The 18,139-nt window shown below is 36.9% G+C and overlaps 1 protein-coding gene and 1 long non-coding RNA gene across 2 annotated transcripts; one reads left to right on the forward strand and one right to left on the reverse strand.

The window, feature by feature from the left end:
• Nucleotides 1-6,117: 6,117 nt before the first annotated feature.
• On the forward strand, nucleotides 6,118-15,613 carry LOC122001427 (CBS domain-containing protein CBSX6-like). The gene is made up of 2 exons (XM_042556157.1): nucleotides 6,118-6,774; nucleotides 14,535-15,613. The coding sequence occupies exons 1-2, from the start codon at nucleotides 6,431-6,433 to the stop codon at nucleotides 15,346-15,348; spliced, it is 1,158 nt and encodes a 385-aa protein (XP_042412091.1). The 5' UTR covers nucleotides 6,118-6,430; the 3' UTR covers nucleotides 15,349-15,613.
• LOC122001429 lies at nucleotides 10,778-12,845 on the reverse strand. The gene is made up of 4 exons (XR_006117361.1): nucleotides 12,703-12,845; nucleotides 12,523-12,621; nucleotides 12,192-12,254; nucleotides 10,778-11,019 (listed from the first exon to the last, which is right to left on the reverse strand). It is a non-coding gene; the product is annotated as an uncharacterized LOC122001429 (long non-coding RNA).
• Nucleotides 15,614-18,139: the final 2,526 nt, after the last annotated feature.

Genomic DNA, 18,139 nt, shown 5'->3' on the forward strand with positions numbered 1-18,139 from the left:
AAATAATTTAAGTTAATTAGATTTTGAAAAATAATTTAAGTTAATTAAATTTTGAAAAATAATTTAAGTTAATTAAATTTTTAAAGAATAATTTAAGTTAATTATTTTTTTGAAAAATAATTTAAGTTAATTAAAATTTGAAAAATAATTTAAGTTAATTAATTTTAAATTTGAATTAGTTTTAATTACAAATTTAATTTGAAATTGAATTAATTTTACTTACGAATTTAATTTGAAATTGAGTTAATTTTAATTACGAATTTAATTTTAAATTTAATTACGAATTTAATTTGAAATTGAATTAAGTTCAATTGTGAATTTGAATTAATTGTGAATTTGAATTAATTTCTATTCCTTAGTCATTTCACCTGATCTAAATTTTCAATTAGGGAATCCTATAATTTTTGTGAGATGAATTATGATTCAATTTTAGGGTTTGGTTTAACTTTGTGTTAGATTCAGGTTTAGCTTTGGGTTCAACAAGTAGGCATTCTTTGGATAAACTTCTGAGCTATGGTGAGTCACAAGGACATCATTAAAGTAACCATGTCTTCGAGGTTTTCCAAATAGTTCTACCCATTGAACTTAGTACAAAACCTTGGTCTAACTAGTTAGGATCCATAGAGGGTAGCTTCGGTTAGATTCACTTAGCAAAACGCACCAGGTCGAAGCCATATCTTCCTAGACATGCGATAACTAAGCTTCCCCAACGTAGTATCATCCAATACTTCACCAGTACCGTGAGTCAAGTTAAACCTAGCCTACTTTACTCTAACCTTAATTACCCTGCCGGGTAGTCTACTCTTGGTTACCCTTATCGGGTGGATTAAATTCGGAGGTGCCAGCTATTTTGGAGCCTTCCCTTATAGTTTAACTTTAATTTGGAATTTAATTTTATTTAATTTTAAATTTAATTTTATTTAATTTGAGTTTTAAATTTTAATTTATCTTTTAATTTTAATGGTTTTTATGTTTACTCCCCCTGGATCATAGCCTCGATATGGTCTATCGAGGTAATGTATTTGATCCTTAGGAACCCAATATTGTCCAAGTCCAACTTGATTGACCAGGTTGGACTTGGGGACCCATGCTTGGACTATTTTTCTATTTGTTCTTTGTATAAGTGATAAATATGATTTATATTTCTTTTTCGATTTGAATCCTAGTCCAGTTCTATTGTAGATTGCCCTTTGTGTTCCAAGAATTAGGTCAAGGTTCTTGGAACCCAAAGAGAATCGTTCTAATGTTTTCTCCAGATCCTTGACCTGAGTTTTCAGGCTGGAATTCTCTTCCTCAAGTTTTTGGACTTGAGTTGAGTTTTCAGTCTGAACTGGTTCAGTCAAAGATTCGGAGTTAGTTACTTCTTTAAGGACAGCTGCTTCCTTTAGAAGTGACTTAATTCTGAGATTAGACTTAGCTAGTTTTCGTAACAAGTAATTGACTAGATTGTTTAGTCGAGAGATACTTACAGAGGAATCGGGCCCTTCGGAAATGGATACGGATCCGTGGCTTCTTTCTGATTCTGCTTCCGACTCGCTCTCACTCTCGGACACATCGATCTGGTCTCGGATCATCAGGGCAAGAAGGCTTGATTGTTCGAGCTCGTCGTCAGTATCCTCTTCTGAAGATTCTTCAAAAGTTGCTTTCAGCACCTTCTTCTTCCTTTGCTTCTTTGCATTCTGATTGGGGCAGTTTGCCTTGATGTGCCCTTTCTGGTTGCACCCGTAGCAGATCATCTCAAACTTGACCTTTGAGCTCGATTGACCCTCCTTGGATTGGACTGCCTTCTTTAGGTCTTTCTTGTTGAAACTCTTCTTCTTCTTATAGAGCTTCTTTACCAAGTTCACGAGTTCGGTTGTTAGTTCGTCGTCTTCATCGTTTGAGTTTGGTTCTAGTTCCGACTCTGGCTCGGTTCTTCGTCGTGATCTTGGTTCGCGTGTTCTACTGGTATCTGCAAGCAAAGCTACACCTTTCTCGGGTGGTTGTGTATTAGTCTGCTCATGAAGTTCAAATTCAGAAAATAATTCATCTAATCAAATGGAAGATAAATCCTTGTAGACTTTGTAGGCATCTACCATTGATGCTCATAATGTGCTCCTCAGAAAAGCATTAAGTGCGTACCTTATGATGTCCCTGTTCTCGACCTTTTGCCCGATCGCGTGGAGGGAGTTTAGGATATCTTGTATACGAGCGTGAAGTTGGCTGACCGTCTCGTCTTCCTGCATTTTTAGATTATACAGTTTATTAAACAATAGATCACGCTTACTTTGGTTTCAGAGGAGCCCTCGTGCAGTTCAATTAATTTCTCCCACAACTCCTTTGCAGTTGAGAACGGACCAACTCTATTGAGCTCCTCCTTGGTCAGTCCACACTGGAGGGTGTAGGTAGCTCTTGCATTAGATTCCACCTTCTTGATTATGGTCGGTTCCCATTTTTCGGAGGGTGTTGGCTTGTCATCTTCATCAGTTGGTAGTTGAAGTCCAGTCTTGACAATCATCCAAGTTTCAAATTGGATTTTCAAAAAATTCTCCATCCGTCCCTTCCAGTATCCGAAATCCTCTCTGGTGAAAAGTGGGGGACGAACGGTTCTATAACCTTCTTGTTCGGCCATTGAAACCTTGCATGGCAAAAACAAAGAAAATATGTTCCAAGACTAAGTCTTGGATTAGTAGTGCGGGAGAAAAGAAAAAAATTATTACGAACTCAATTGGTGTTGCACCTGATTCGAGCAAAACCGATTCGTAAAAAGAATTAGAATGTAGCTACAAAGCTAATTCTAATTGACTCCGAAAATATTAAAAAGACCACATAAAATTGCTTTGAATGGTGGTTGTACCAATTCAAAACGACCCCGCTCTGATACCAATTGTTGGATCGAAAGCGCTAGAAGGGGGGGTGAATAGCACTCGTGACTTTCACAATTTTTGTATTCAGAAATCGTTCAAAAGTAACGCAACGGAAATAATAAGGAGATAATAAACGAAAAGAGGCAAACACAGAAGACACCAGAGGTTTACTTGGTTCGGAGCCTTGAGCGACTCCTACTCTAAGGCCCGCGATCGTAGATCGCTTTCGGTGGGTAACAACTATAATATCGCAAAGTTTACAATTGATTATTACAATAAGTGTACTAATGAAAATATACCGACAGTACAAGAGATGTAGACGTAGTCGCTGAATGTCGGAGTAGCAGAGCGTCGCAAAAGCGTTTGGAGCAGCACATGGAAGAGCGCAGGTTGTTCTGTTCGAGATCTATCTGAAGCTGTACTCCGAGGCCTTCTTTTATAGCTCTGCAAAGTCTGATCCAGATCCCCAAGGTTCGGGATCAAGTTTGACCCGAGGCGGATCGGTCGACCGATCCCCTGTTTGATCGACCGATCAAGCGATCTCCTCCTATCTGATCCGCCCGATCCTCTCGCTCCGCTTTGTTCTGGTCAAACTCCATCCGAGGTTCGGTCGACCGATAAACAGGTTCGGTCGATCGATAAGCTGTTCTGACTCAGCCCAGTCAGCCTGATCCAGTCGACACCCAACCCAGGTTCGGTCGACCGATCCCCTGGTCGAGCCCGGTCCAACCTCTGGAGATCTGATCTGCTGGCTTGTGGGTTCGGTCGATTGATACCAAGGTTCGGTCGACCGATCCCAGTCACTTCTAACTCTGCAAAAAAATGTTAGTCTCATGCAAAACAGAGTTAGAACATAATAGATAATATATAAGCAAATAAACTGACAGCCTTCGGACTGTCCGGGTCTGACTTCGGGTTTTCGACCGGAAACCCTAGGTCGACCCGACGCCTACTGTTCCCTTTACGGGGAACGCGTCCTCACCTACTCCACTCAGGAGATTTACCTGTTGCTAGTGCGATCCTCCAAATCGACTGGACTTTTGCTCGGCGCTCGATGCCTCCGGACTTTCTGTTGGACGCCTGCTTCCCGACTTGTCCAGTCTTCCACCTGGTTCGCGACAACAGGACTTTCCACTTAGGGTTACCACCCCCCTAGGACTTTTGCCTGAAACACTCGACCCGCCAAGACTTTCCGCATAGGGTTACCGCCCCGGGTTACCGTCCCATAGGGTTTACAACCTGCCTAACCGCAGCTAGGTCTTTCCTGAAACACTCAATCAAACTGTTAGATCACAAATAAGCTTAACTCTGAATTCCTTTGCCATTATCAAAACAACGGTTTGATTGTCGGATGCTTTCCGCACCAACATATTATAGTAATCGATTGGGATAGATGCTAGCGAATACGGAGTGGTAAAATATATAAGGTACATAATTTGATAATTTTAAAAGCTATCTATGGAATTTGAGTATTTGATACTCATGATTCAGTAAAGTAACTCGCCGAAGTAATTCAAATTGTTAGAACATCCATATTAGCTTCCCTAAATACATAATTTACCTTAAAATTTATATTTTACATAAAATAAATCTTTGTATAAGCTACTTTATTTATTCCCTAAATTTAGATTTCATTAATAGTACTTCTCTAAATTTAGGAAATGAAATTCATTTCCTAAATATTAAAATATCATTTAATTTAGGAGAGAGAAAAAATAAAGAGAATGAATTGAGTAATGAATATTACATAGGGAAAGAGAAAAAATAATGAAAAATAGAAAAAAAATGGAAAAATAATAAAAAAATTAAAATAATAAAAATTTTATGATAATTGATATATCGTGTAATGAAAAATGATTATTTAAAGTTAATAAAGTGGTGGTTTATCCCAAATTTTAGATATATTAGAGCATCACATTAGTTTTCTTAAACATAGAATTCATCGTAAAATTTATATTTTACATTAAAAAAAAAGTTTTGCATCAGCTACTCTATGCACTCTCTCAATTTAGATTTCGTGAATAATATTTTTCTAAAATTAGGGTATTAAATCTATTCCCTAAATATTAAAATATTATTTAATTTAGGAGAGAGAAAAAATAAAGGGAATGAATTGGGTAATGAAAAGTAGATATTATATAGGGAGAGAAAAAATAATTTAAAAAATGGAAGAGAGAGAAAAAAATAATAAAAATATAAAGATAATGAAAATTTTAAGATAGTCGATATAGTGTGTAATGAAAAATGGTTGTCTAAATTTAATAAAGTGGGTAATTTATCCTAAATTTTAGAGATATTATAGAGAAACTAATATAGATGTCCTTAAACATTCACATCAGCTTCCTTCAACATAGAATTTACTTTAAATTTTATATTTTCTATAAAAAAAAATCTTTGCATTAGTTATCTTATTCATTTCTTAAATTTAGATTTCATAAATAGTACTGCTCTAAATTTAGAGAATAAAATTTATTCTCTAAACATTAAAATATAATTTAATTAGAAAAGAGACAAAGTAAAGAGAATAAAATTTATTCTTTAAACATTAAAATATAATTTAATTAGAAAAGAGACAAAGTAAACGAAATGAATTAGATAAGAAAAAGTATATCACATAGAAAGAGAAAATATAACAAAAAAAAAAGTGGAAGAAAGAGAAAAAAATCATAAAAAATAAAGACAGAAATTTTAGGATAACTGATGTAATGTGCCGTAAAAAATAATTATCTAAATTTAATAAAATGAATGATTTATCTTAAATTTTAGAGAAATTATAAAGAAGCAGACGCAGATGCAAGAGCATCCACATCAACTTCCTTAAATACAGGATTTATCTTAAATTTTATATTTTACATAAAAAAACTCTTTACATCAACTATATTATTCATTTCTTAAATTTAGATTTTATGAATATTAGTTCTCTAAATTTAGGTCATGAAATTTATTTTATAAATATTGAAATATCATTTAATTTAGAAAAAAATAAAGGAAATAGATTGACTAATCAAAAAAATGAAATCATCACATCAACGAGAGAGTCGGTCCCACGAATTAACTAATAAAAAGTAAATATTATATATAGAGAGAAAATAATTTAAAATATATAAAAAATAAAAAATTAAAGATAATAAAAATTTGAGAATAACGGATTGAATAAATAGTAAAAATAAATAAATAAAAAATAAAATCAAATATCTATTAAATTATTTGGCCCACCCTTTAAAAAAAATACAGATATTTACAACTTTGCCATTATTGTTTGACAGTCCAACGCAAGCCCACGCATCTTTTTCCTCAGCGTTCCGAGTTGTCCTTTCCTCTCGCTGCTCTTCCTCCTGTTCCTCATCTTGACTTCTGTCGATTGATAATTCCATTTTTTTTATTTATTTGATGGGCATTTCTTCCCTGCCATGGCCGGCGCCGTCCATTCCGCTCTCTCCGCCGGGGGCGTCAGTCTCCTTATCGAACCTGTAGTCTCCTCCCTCCCCTGCACCCGGTCCAAGCCCATCACCGGCTTCCTCCTCCTCCATCTCACCCTCCTTCACTCCCTCTCCTGACCCCTAGTCCCCACCGGCTACCTCCCCATGGCCCTCATCTTCCTTCACCACGTCGTCGGCGATCTCACCCTCGGAAAGCCAGAGCTTGTCCAGTTCTCCGACGCCCAGCCCGTCAAGGCGGCCGTCCTCGCCATCGGGGACTCCGCCGATGGAGCCATCGCGGTCTGGCGCTGCCCCTCTCCAGATTTCCCCATCGCTCCGCCGCTTCCCCCTTCCGCTGACAGGTTCGTTGGGATGCTCAACTCCCTGGACGTCGTCGCGTTCCTAGCGTGCGCCGGCGACGACGATCAGGAGAAGGCCATGTGGACGCCGGTCTCCGAGTTGGTCACGCCCAACCTCGGCCTCTTGAAGGAGGTGGATCCGGCAACAAGGTGCATCTCTTTTACCACTTATTTGGGGGTATCGATTAGTCCGATCTAAAATTAGAGGGAACTTTGTTGTTTATTCATTTAGCGTGCTCTAACTTTGTGAATCTCTCAATTCCTTTCTTCTCGCATTTGATCGACTGCTAGTGTTGCTTGCTATCGAACTGCCATCTCCTACAAGCTCTCTACTTGTTAATGTTGTAGTCTTAGTTGCTGATCTTATTCGAATCATTATTGTCATAATTTGATCATAAAGCAAGCACCGATCTTCCTGGAGTTATGAACATGTGGATGAAAAATATATCTACCTAATTATGCTTTCAGGTTTCTTTTAATCTCACATCTTCATACACGTTTCAACGGGCCAAGGCAGCCGGGCACGGCACGGGGTTGTCTCCTTATGTCACACTAGGCCACCTGGCATGGGCCCAGCCTGCCACCTGGCATGGGCCCCAGCCTGCTTTAGCCCAGGCCCGCAGATCAAGAAACATTTTTTTAAAAAAAAATGGAGAAATAGAAATCTAAATTTTCATATTTACATAAATACAATATTACGTCTTTACTTTAATATAACAAAAATAATAATATAACATGAAGAGCTTATCATAATTTGTAAAGGGGCGGGATTAAAGCATTTGTAGAGATATTTTTTAAAAAAATTTAAATAATTTGATAATTATTAGTCTTCAATTTGACAAAAATATCCTCTAAATAGTAATATATATATATATATATATATATAGTGATATGTTGCGCGCCGCATAGTGCGCGACTGTGCGCACGCAGCATATCACTTTTCTAATTTTTTTTTTAATTTGAATTAAAAAAATCAATATTTCTATATATAAATATATCCCATAAACATATTATAATACTCTATAAATATTTAAATTTATTTCATTTTTAATTTTTCTTTTTACTAAACACTATAATCAATTGGAATGTCAGAATCCTAGAGGTAAAATCTAAAAAACAGCTTGAAAATTATAATCCAATTGGGAAGAATGAATCCTAAAATAAAATCTTAAAAAATATTTTAATTAATTTTTTTAATTCAAAATTTTAAAAAAATAATAATAATAAATAATAACATACGATATCTATTATTTCGATTTTGAATTTTAAAAAATCAATATTTCCTCATATATAAATCCCTAATCCATGAATATATCTCCTAAACATATTACAATACTCCATAAATACTTACATTTATTTTATTTTTAATTTTTCTTTTTACTAAATACTATAATCCAATTGGGAAATCTGAACCCTAGAGGTAAAATCTTTAAAAAAAAATCCTGTGCCTTAAACCCTATGACCCAATTGGGAAATATGAATCCTAAAAATAAAATTTTTAAATAATATTTTAATTATTTTTTAATTCAAAATTTAAAAAAAAAATTAAAAAGAAAAAAAGCGCTGATATCCTGCGCAATGCGCAAAGTCGCGTACTGTGCGCGTCATGCAGGATATCATAACTATATATATATATATAGTCATTTTAGGAGGTTTTAGCCATTGAATCACTCCATAGGCATGTTAGGCATGCATGTCGTGCCTACTCCATGGGATGAATCTCTCTGCTTAGCCTAACCCAATTTTCAGGCAAGGGCCAACACGAGACAACCTGATTTTTTATGGGTTGTGTTAGGCCAAGCCAATTTCCAGGTGGTCCAAGCACAACCTAGACTATGTTTCACCATTACATCATGTGTGTAGTTTTTTAGTCACATTATTGTTGACTATTCATACAACTAATTTTATATGGTCGTTATTATAGATTGTGGATTCTGCTTTCTTTGTCTGTTGGTAGGACCTGAAATAATTCATATTGGTCTTCATGACCACCCTTATAATGCACTTCTATACTATTCTTAGATCCTGAGATACGTCCATATGCATTCTACAGATCTACATTGCTAATACTAATCACTTAACTTCGGACCTTTGTTTCATGATATTTGCAAACTGATGTTGTGAAGTTGCTTCTCCCATACTCTAAGAGAATTTTTTGATGTATGTTCTCCTTTCATCATAAATTGAAGTGTTAGATTGGAACATGAAAGCATGGCTGGATTGATCTTGTTTTTATGGATGAGACTTTTTAAAGAAAATTTGTGGTATAGTAGACAAATAGGCTAAAGTATCCACTAGAAAGCATTTTCCTTTAGACTGATAATTGACATATTAGCGCGAATATGAGGTTGATAGTTTGTTTCAGCTTCTTTCCAAGTGACACATTGATTATCATAAAGCTATCATATTATTTAAATGTTACTCCAAGAGTAAAAATGAATTTGTGATGGAAATCTTTATCTGTAAAGCAACCATAACTTTTAGGATTTTTGAGCTGTAAAAAGCAGATTGAACCAAGGCATCAATCCCTTTTGACATTCTTTAAATTTCAGAAATTAGATGGGTTACATATAAAAGATTCTGAGTCATTCCTGGTACAGATTGACTAATAGTGAAACATGCACAACGCTAGGTTAGGAAGGCTACTCTATTCCATTTCCAAGAAGAATCGAAAACTTGCATAATTCATTTTAGAAATTCCCTTAATTATTAACATTGATAGATCACCTTGCTTTGGAATATTATATCATATGCTTCTTTTCATTCTCTTTTGATTTATCTTTTTGATTTTATCAATTAAGACAATGCATTACAAAATAAATTTAAATTTTCATTCAGATAGTAAAGGAACAGCTTTTTCATGTCCTTTGCATCTTGCACAGCATTTATGTAACTTGTTAAACTTTTATCAAATTGTTTGCAACAGTCACTAGAAGGTAAATTGCAGCTTCCTATCAATCAAGTGGATAAATAACAATCACCAGGCACATTCCAATCAATGTTAAATAATTTCCCTTACGAATGTTGATTTCTTGCAGCTAGTATTGATCAGATTTAAATCCTTCAGGGAGTTATAGGCATTGATGAATATATATTGAATATTTTGAATTATGCATGTCTATTTATTATTTGTGGTACTTATTGGAATTTAGCTCCTTCTAGGAGCCATGGCCATATGTGACTTTCCTAGCATACTCATTTTGATTATTTACCATGGAAGGTATGTAGTCTAAGTTTCTCAACTGTACACCCACACATCTTCAGTGAGGTTTATGCACTTCGTATATTTTGTTATGGATAATTTCATCCTCTAATTCTGGGATCTTATGATATTGTAAAATGAGTTTGGTAACAGAAAAAGTTCAAGGTGACTTTATTTTCTCATTGTGGATGATCTGCTTTTGTCATAAATAATTGCTTGATCTTTGAAAAAAGAATTACATTTTGTATTACCACTGTGCTATTCAATTTTGTTCAATGATAGAGCAAGATGTCAGAATATTTGCAAATTATAACTTGTTGTTGTATTAAATCTTTTCTTTTCCTGTCCATTTCTCATAACTCGTGGAAGCAAATTGTTTTGTAGGTTTATTTGTCTACAAGGATGATTTGTTTTTCTTTGAAGGCTGCTTGTATGTTTTAATCATAGTTGTAAAAATTTGTATTGGGATCAGGATCAAATAGTTAAAGAATCCAAATACAGTACGGGATCAGTAGAATAAGTGAAATTAAAATCGGTCTAAAAAAAAAGAGAAGGATATTATATGTCAGTGTGATAGATCTTTTAAAATCTCGAAGTATTTGTCTATATATCAAATTATTAATGATCCAATTTACAAATAATATCATACCTATTGGTATAAAAATGATAAATACTAAAAATAGATATGAACCATGATATAAATAACATTATATTGTTAAATATTTTTTTAATAAAAGTATTGTCACGCCCCAGAGGAGTCCATGTCAGACAAAAACCCGACAACATCTCCCTGTACCAGTGACAATTGAGACCAATATATACATACACACACAACATATAACATATTCAACAGTCTACACGGCTGGATATAAGCACAACTACGCCGAATAATAAGTCCACACGACTGAAAGTAAACACACAACCACGCAGTATAATAACATCCCACACGACTGAAAATAAATGCAGCAAAAAATCATAAAATAATACGAATGTAAGACAAACAGAGTCACTAACTAAAATACCTGCAACAATCAGACTAGACTCTAAAATCCACATCGACTTATTGAAAAACAATCTACGCAAAATCAACATACCACCCAAACAGTAACAAAACAAAAGAAGACTATCCTCGAGTGTGACGTGAGACTGGCAACCGGGACTTTCCAAGCATCCATAATTCGTCTACCTGCTACCTGGCGAAATAAACCAGTTATGGGGTGGTGAGTATTGGAACTCAGCGGGTAAAAGAAAGATAGTACATGAACATAAAGTACAACTCGAGAGTGAGCCAAGAGTATACAGTCTCATAAAGGAAATAGCAGATACTAAAATAAATCCATAATAAATGCTCATAACTGAAACTATATCCTAGGCTAGGTAATAGAAGGTAAGGGGTGACACAAACTTGCTACAGTACTGCTTATAACTACAGAGGTAATAAGTGATAGGTATCCACTTTACCAATAAATAAACTAGAGTCTCAACCCCTACAACGAGTGTATATCTCAACATAAGTAAGCATGACAGTATAAGTGAACAACAATAGTAAGCGATGACAGTATAAGTATACCACGACAGCATAAGTAAGGAATAACAGCATATGTAAACAACAACAGCCAAAGCAAGAATAACAACAGTGTATGCACGGATGATCACTCCCGCCCACCCCTCTGCACTATGACCCCTGTATGGTCGAGAGGTCGGGTCAGTGACAGACTGTACATCACTCCAGCTACCACTCTCACGAGTGGCCGAGGGGACAGTTGCATAGTAGCTAATTAGCTACGTCTGTGACGGGGTCCCTGCTGCTCGCAACTCCAACTATCACTACCTATGAGTGACCAAGTGGAAGCACGACAGGACAAGCGACATCAACTCCAGCTACCACTCTCTCGAGTGGCCGAGGATGCAACCCTGGTCAACGACTCTCTCGACCGTAAGTAAGAATTTGTCGTTGACATGCATGTCATGATATGATACGCCAAATGCAACAGTCATCATACAAATATAAGTAGAAATTAGGTATGCTACATGAAACCAACATGCTCAATACGGTACATAAATAAACAACAGTCATCATACCAATATAAGTAAAAATTAGGTATGCTACATGAAGCCAGTATGCTTAATATAGTACATAAATAAACAACAGTCAAAGCATACAACCATGGTATTTAGTATCTGCTACCTATCATGAACAACAACGAGAGACTGTATAGATATAGAAATGAGTTTCTCAAAGATCACGTGAAAGTATCAAGCGCAGGAAAATAAGAGTAGAGTCAAAGTAAAAACAGTTACTTATCCAAAATAGTTCATGTATGAAGGTCAAAGTACTAAAAAAAACAAAGCAAGAAGTACCCACCTTTATATGTAGATCGTGTCAACTGTCTTCCACAAATCCAAAAGGTCACATCCAGCACGAATCCTACAAATACAGGATACGTGGCAAAACTAAGGATCTATAATGTATCAACCATAAATCAATCTAAACTGATCTAAATTTGTCGTTCACATGTTTCAATTTAATCCACAAATAACCCTACTGTTAATTATGCTTTTCACTACTAAATTCAACCAATCTCTAAGTAATAAACTAGAACCGATCACAAACTCCATTAACTCATATCCATTAATCAATCCGATGTAGACATGAAATCCATGCTATGTAAATCTGATATCCAAGGCCAACTAACCTTAATTTGCCAGAGATCTTGTTGTTAGAAAATTTGTGGCTAGAGCTATGAATCGCCCACACACCATGATGACCGGAGCAAGATAAAAGGTGTTGTTCTCTACAACAAATAACCCTAAATTAGCACCAATCATAGATCAATTACAACAATAAGATTTAATTAGTGTTTATCCTAATCAACCACATCTTCTCTAGCAGCAATTCACTGTAGGTGGCGCTGGTAGGCTGGATGCAACAGCTCGACCTGATCGGCTACGACAATGGTTGCTGGATTCACATCGTGGAGAGAGCTACGACACATGGTGAGATTGCTTCTTACTTATGGATGGAAAGGAAGTCGACGACTCACGGAATCTGCGGTGTCGACCAGGACGTCGGCGCTCGAGCACAATGGTGGATCAAAAGCTAGGGCACAACCAGTAGGGTATGCGTCGCGGCAGCGGCCTCGGATCAGGACAGGGGCGGCGCTAGGGCATGGGAAGAGTAGATGTGGCGATGGAAGGGCTCTGCAGCTCTCGCAATTGGTAACAGCATCACCTCCGTCGACAGCTGCGGTCGTTGCGTTGCCGGCTAGTCTCACGCGAGTGGAAGATGACAGGCAGCGGTGACTGGTGATGAAGAGATCAGGAGGAAGAGAGCTTGGAGGCTAGAATCGGGGAGATCAGGCGGCAACCGGCAACAATAGGTACTGGCAGAGGGAGGTGCACAGCGTCGGTCGTTGGCTCGTGGCAGCCGGCGATGGGGCAGCGACGATGGTGGTCTAGGAGAAGAGGGTGTGCAGCGGCGAGAAGGATCGGGGCGAAGTGTAGGGGAAGGAAAATAAAACTTAGGTTTAGATTTTAGTACTTAGGTTAATTGGGCATAAATGAGATTTTTTAACTCCCACTTAAGGGATATTCCAAATGGGCTTTCAATAACTTAACTGATGCACCCCTCCTTAAACTTGTCATATGGACTCCAATTAAATTTAGAAAAAATTTTAAAAATTTCTAAAAAATCTAATAAGATTATTTAATTGCCAGATTTTACAAGTGTAAAAGTGTGATTGTTTAATATTTAATGTTATAGAGTTTAGTTAGTTTCTAGTTGATGGCTAGTTTCATGCTCTTTATTGATTGATTGATATTACGATGTTCTTTCTCAATCCTTAATAATCTCTCTTGTGGTAAAAGGTAAAGCGGTCACCTTAGCGGCCCCTCCAGGGTGACCCTACATATTCTGGAAAGGGATAAATCACGGGGACTTATTTAGCCTTAGTCGAGCGACCTTCCTAGATAGAGGCATGAGATAACCTGAAGCAGTATTTGCACTTGCCAGGAATCGAACCATGCCTCTCTGGTGGCAAGCCCTGCCCAAGTACCAACTTGACTACACCTGTGCGGGCAATAATCTATCAATTCATAATAACCACTCATCATCACGATCCCTATAAATAGTTTAGGCAGCAGACAAATAAGGTGTTGAGTCTAATGAGTGATCAAAAAGTTGAATGAATGATGTTTAATCTTATGATATGGTGAATCTCAAGTTGTGGCAAGAATAGGCAGTTTTAGAGGGAAAGGATTCTTGAACTCTTTGAGAATGAAGGTGGGATTAAAGAGAAGCTAAATCGGTCACGATTTTCAAATTTATCTCAATTTGATTAAAATTTTAATCTATTTCAATTAGTTTTGCTCTTTATTTGATCGAATTTAAATGAATTCCATCAATTTTGTATTGTAGATTCACTAGTCTCTAGTTATTTTCATTGATTATTTTAGTTTTTTTTTCCCAACCTGTCTGCAATCTTTGTGAAATTTCTGTATCTGTATTGGATGATTTAGCTAGGCAACTATGGGTTTCATTATGCATCTAGGTGATATTAATCAATACTAAAACTTCAGCATTATACAATACTTGCTTACATGGAAAAAATTATGGTGCTGTCCTTTTTATTGCATTTTCTCTTCTCATTTCCCTTTCAAGGAGTTATTCTTCCTTCTTACTCTATTTTCTACCTTGATTCATTCTAAGGTTAATTGATGCACTAGACATGATGAAGCAAGGTGTGAAATGGCTCCTAGTGCGCAAAAGTGTCATGTGGAGAGGCTTCAGCAAGCGATTTTCTGTTCTTTACAATGGCAAATGGCTGAAGAGCATTCAGAGTTCATCCGTAGGTGGAGCAAGCAACAGCGATCGGCCGTCATCTTCTGCCCTCCATGAGAATAAATATTGCTGCCTCTCCCGTGAAGATGTAGTTCGTTTCCTAATTGGCTGCCTAGGTGCTTTGGCTCCTCTTCCTTTGTCTTCTATATCCTCTCTTGGAGCCATCAGTTCAAACTATTCTTATATTGATGCCTTCTCATCTACGCTCGAAGCTATCAGAACAATACTTCACAATCCGTGTGGAATTGCAGTTGTGGAGACAAATTCTGATGGCACCCACAACATCATCGGAGATATATCTGCTTATAAGCTTTGGAAGTGTAACTACTGGGCTGCCGCATGGGCTATGGCAAATTTGTCTGCTGGACAGTTTGTGTTAGGAGCAGAAGACTATGGCGCCGCTCCAGATTCTATTCCTGACTATTCTATCAACTCGCCACTGCAGAATGCAGGAGGTGGAGCCTCGCCAAGGCATCAAAAATTCAGCAGCAGAAGTATGGGGTTCACAGCTAGTCAAGTGAACGAAATGCCAGTCGGGCGATTGAGGAGCATGTATCATGGGCGGAGTGCACCACTGACCTGCAAGCATACCAGCTCGCTGGCAGCTGTCATGGCGCAGATGCTGTCCTACCGGGCAACCCATGTATGGGTGATCGATGCTGACAAGGAAGATGGCACTTAGTTGGCATTGTTTCGTTTACAGAAATCCTGAATGCAGTCACTCAGCATCCGGCAAGTTGAACCCGCTTTCTTGTGTTTTATGTGTCGTCAGTAATTTGCTTGTTTGATATGGTGTATAGGTGTCACTAAGGTAGTATTGCACTGGATTTGGAGTATCCTGGCTTGTTTGGATTTGTAGGTGTGATTTGGGGAGGTTTGCATCAACTTCGTTATGTTGAGACAGTAATATTGTTGGATCTCCTACCATTAATAAACAAAATGCTGTTTTTATCCAAGATTTGTGAATTGACTTCAAATATTCGAGAGTGTCAGCTCTACTATTAGTCCACAAAAAAAGATGATAACTCTCATCTGAATTCTTTCATACCGCCCTACGTGATTGAAAAAGAAAATCAGGACGATTCTTTGCATATAGGTGACCAAAGAAGCATTGTGCTAATTGAGCCGGTCTGTGGGGACGCCAGCCCTACTATTAGTCTGTGTTTGGTAGCTTGTAATTTGCCTTATAATGCAATCCAGATTACATTACAAAGTCGATTATTTTGTTTGGTACCACTCTAACTTTATAATGTAATATAATCTGGATTACAAAAGATAATAACCTTTTGTAATCCAGGATTACAAGTCAAATAGCATGTAATCCGATTACATTACAACCCTAAATTTTTTTATACCAAATATAACCGTAATTCCTTGACACATTTGCGACACTCCTCTCCATCCCGTCGCACATCCCTCCTCATGACTCATCCCAACGATTTCACTAGCAACGGCGCCGACACCACCTCTCCCTCGCCTCACCCACTCATCTCGGCGCCTCCATCAGCATCGGTGCCGACACCACCTCCATCCAACCCCTCCATCAGCATCGGCGCCAACAACAACATCGGCACCGACAATAGCATCAACGCCGACACCAGCATCAGCGTCGGCAGCACCCTCGTCTCTACTTCCCATTAAAGTCTTGCCAAGGCTTTGATCCACCATTTTCTCCATCAGCATCGACGTCGACACCACCTCCCTCCCTCCGTTCCCCATAAAGCCTCGCCAAGGCTTTGATCCACCGCCTCCATTAGCATCGGAATATCTACATCTGTAAGTTCATAGTCATCACTATTCTGCTTAAAGACTGTAAACCTCGTTTATTTCATATTCTAGACTATGAAGAGAATATTTTCTAACATCTTCTTGACTATTGTTTGAACTTATATCATCCTACATCCTACCATCTGTATATGATCTATACCTAACATTGTAAGGTATAAATAGAATGTCGTATATGATCTATAAACAATTCATGGTTTGAGGTCACCAATGTCAATCACAAAAAAGGAGCAACAAAAGTTGCAATGGTAATTCTGTGTATACCATCAACAATTTAAATGCATGTATTTTTTTAGTGTAGTTATAAGTAATGTTACTTTCAAACCTTGTTATATGTTTTCACCAAAATCAACATCTTGTTTTCATCAAAGTCAACACCTTTTCATTTATTGGTTTTATTTATTTTGCAGCCATGACTCGTCTTAGTTTAAAGACCAGGAACATAATGAGAAAAAGGAAATTAGTTGTTGTGTTAATGCATTGGTTGGAGATCTTGAATATAGTGAATTGGTTTTTTCAAATGTGTTGTATTTTAGTGGAATGGCGTAATAGATCGTATTGCTTGAAAAGGCAATATGTGAATGATGTTTTTGCTAGGAGAGGGATGATATATAATTTAGCATATGAGAGTGACACTACTTGCATATCACAGCTAAGAAGGAATAGGAGTAGTTTTATAAAATTGTGTTGTATGCTTGAAAGTGAAGGGGGCCTGAAAGGAACAAGATATATGGAGGTAGATGAGCAAGTAGCAATGCCATTAAATTTGCTAGCTCATCATGTCAAGAATAGAACTATACAATGTTGATTTAAAAGGTCTAGTGAAATAATAAGTAGGCATTTTCTCCGATTTTTGAATGTTGTTATTCGTCTACAAAATGTGTTTCTCAAAAATCCAGAACTAATTGCAGCAGACTCAATAGATTGGAGATGGAAATGGTTTAAGGTAATTATTATATTTGTTTTTAAAGTTATGATTTATGTTTTTTTTTCTTCTTATTTTCTTTTTGTTGTTCCTTCTAGAATTGTTTGGGAGCTTTAGATGGGGCATGCATTAAAGTTAGAGCAGAGGATAAACCTAGATATCGGACAAGAAAGGGTGAAATTGCTACTAATGTGCTTGCTGCTTGTTCCCAAGATATGCAATTTACATATGTGTTGTCTGGATGGGAAGGTTCAGCAGCAGATAGTAGAGTGTTACGAGATGCAGTCACAAGGAAAAATAGATTAAAAGTCCCATGTGGTTTGCTAATTAATTTTTCAAAATATCCTAAATACTTTACTGTGTTTTGAGTTTGTGATCTATTTTAATACATTTATTCAATTTATAGGATATTATTACCTTGTCGATGCTGGTTACACAAACTGTGAAGGCTTTTAGCACCATATAAAGGCCAAAGATGTCATTTAAATGAGTGGAAAGAAGGTCGAGTACCTAGAAGTCCTCAAGAGTTTTTCAATATGAAGCATTCGACTGCTAGAAATGTGATAGAGCGATGCCTTGGGCTACTTAAAATACGTTGGGCAATACTTAGAAGTCCAGCTTATTATCCGATCCAAACTCAAAATCAAATTATTATGGTATGTTGCCTTCTTCACAATTTTATAAGGAGAGAAATGGCTGGGGATCTTGCAGAAAGAAGGTTGGAGAGAAGGCTGGATAGTCAACCAGATGAAGTTGATGACAT

The sequence above is a fragment of the Zingiber officinale genome, chromosome 7A (genome assembly GCF_018446385.1).
Source record: "Zingiber officinale cultivar Zhangliang chromosome 7A, Zo_v1.1, whole genome shotgun sequence".
Lineage (NCBI taxonomy): Eukaryota > Viridiplantae > Streptophyta > Magnoliopsida > Zingiberales > Zingiberaceae > Zingiber > Zingiber officinale.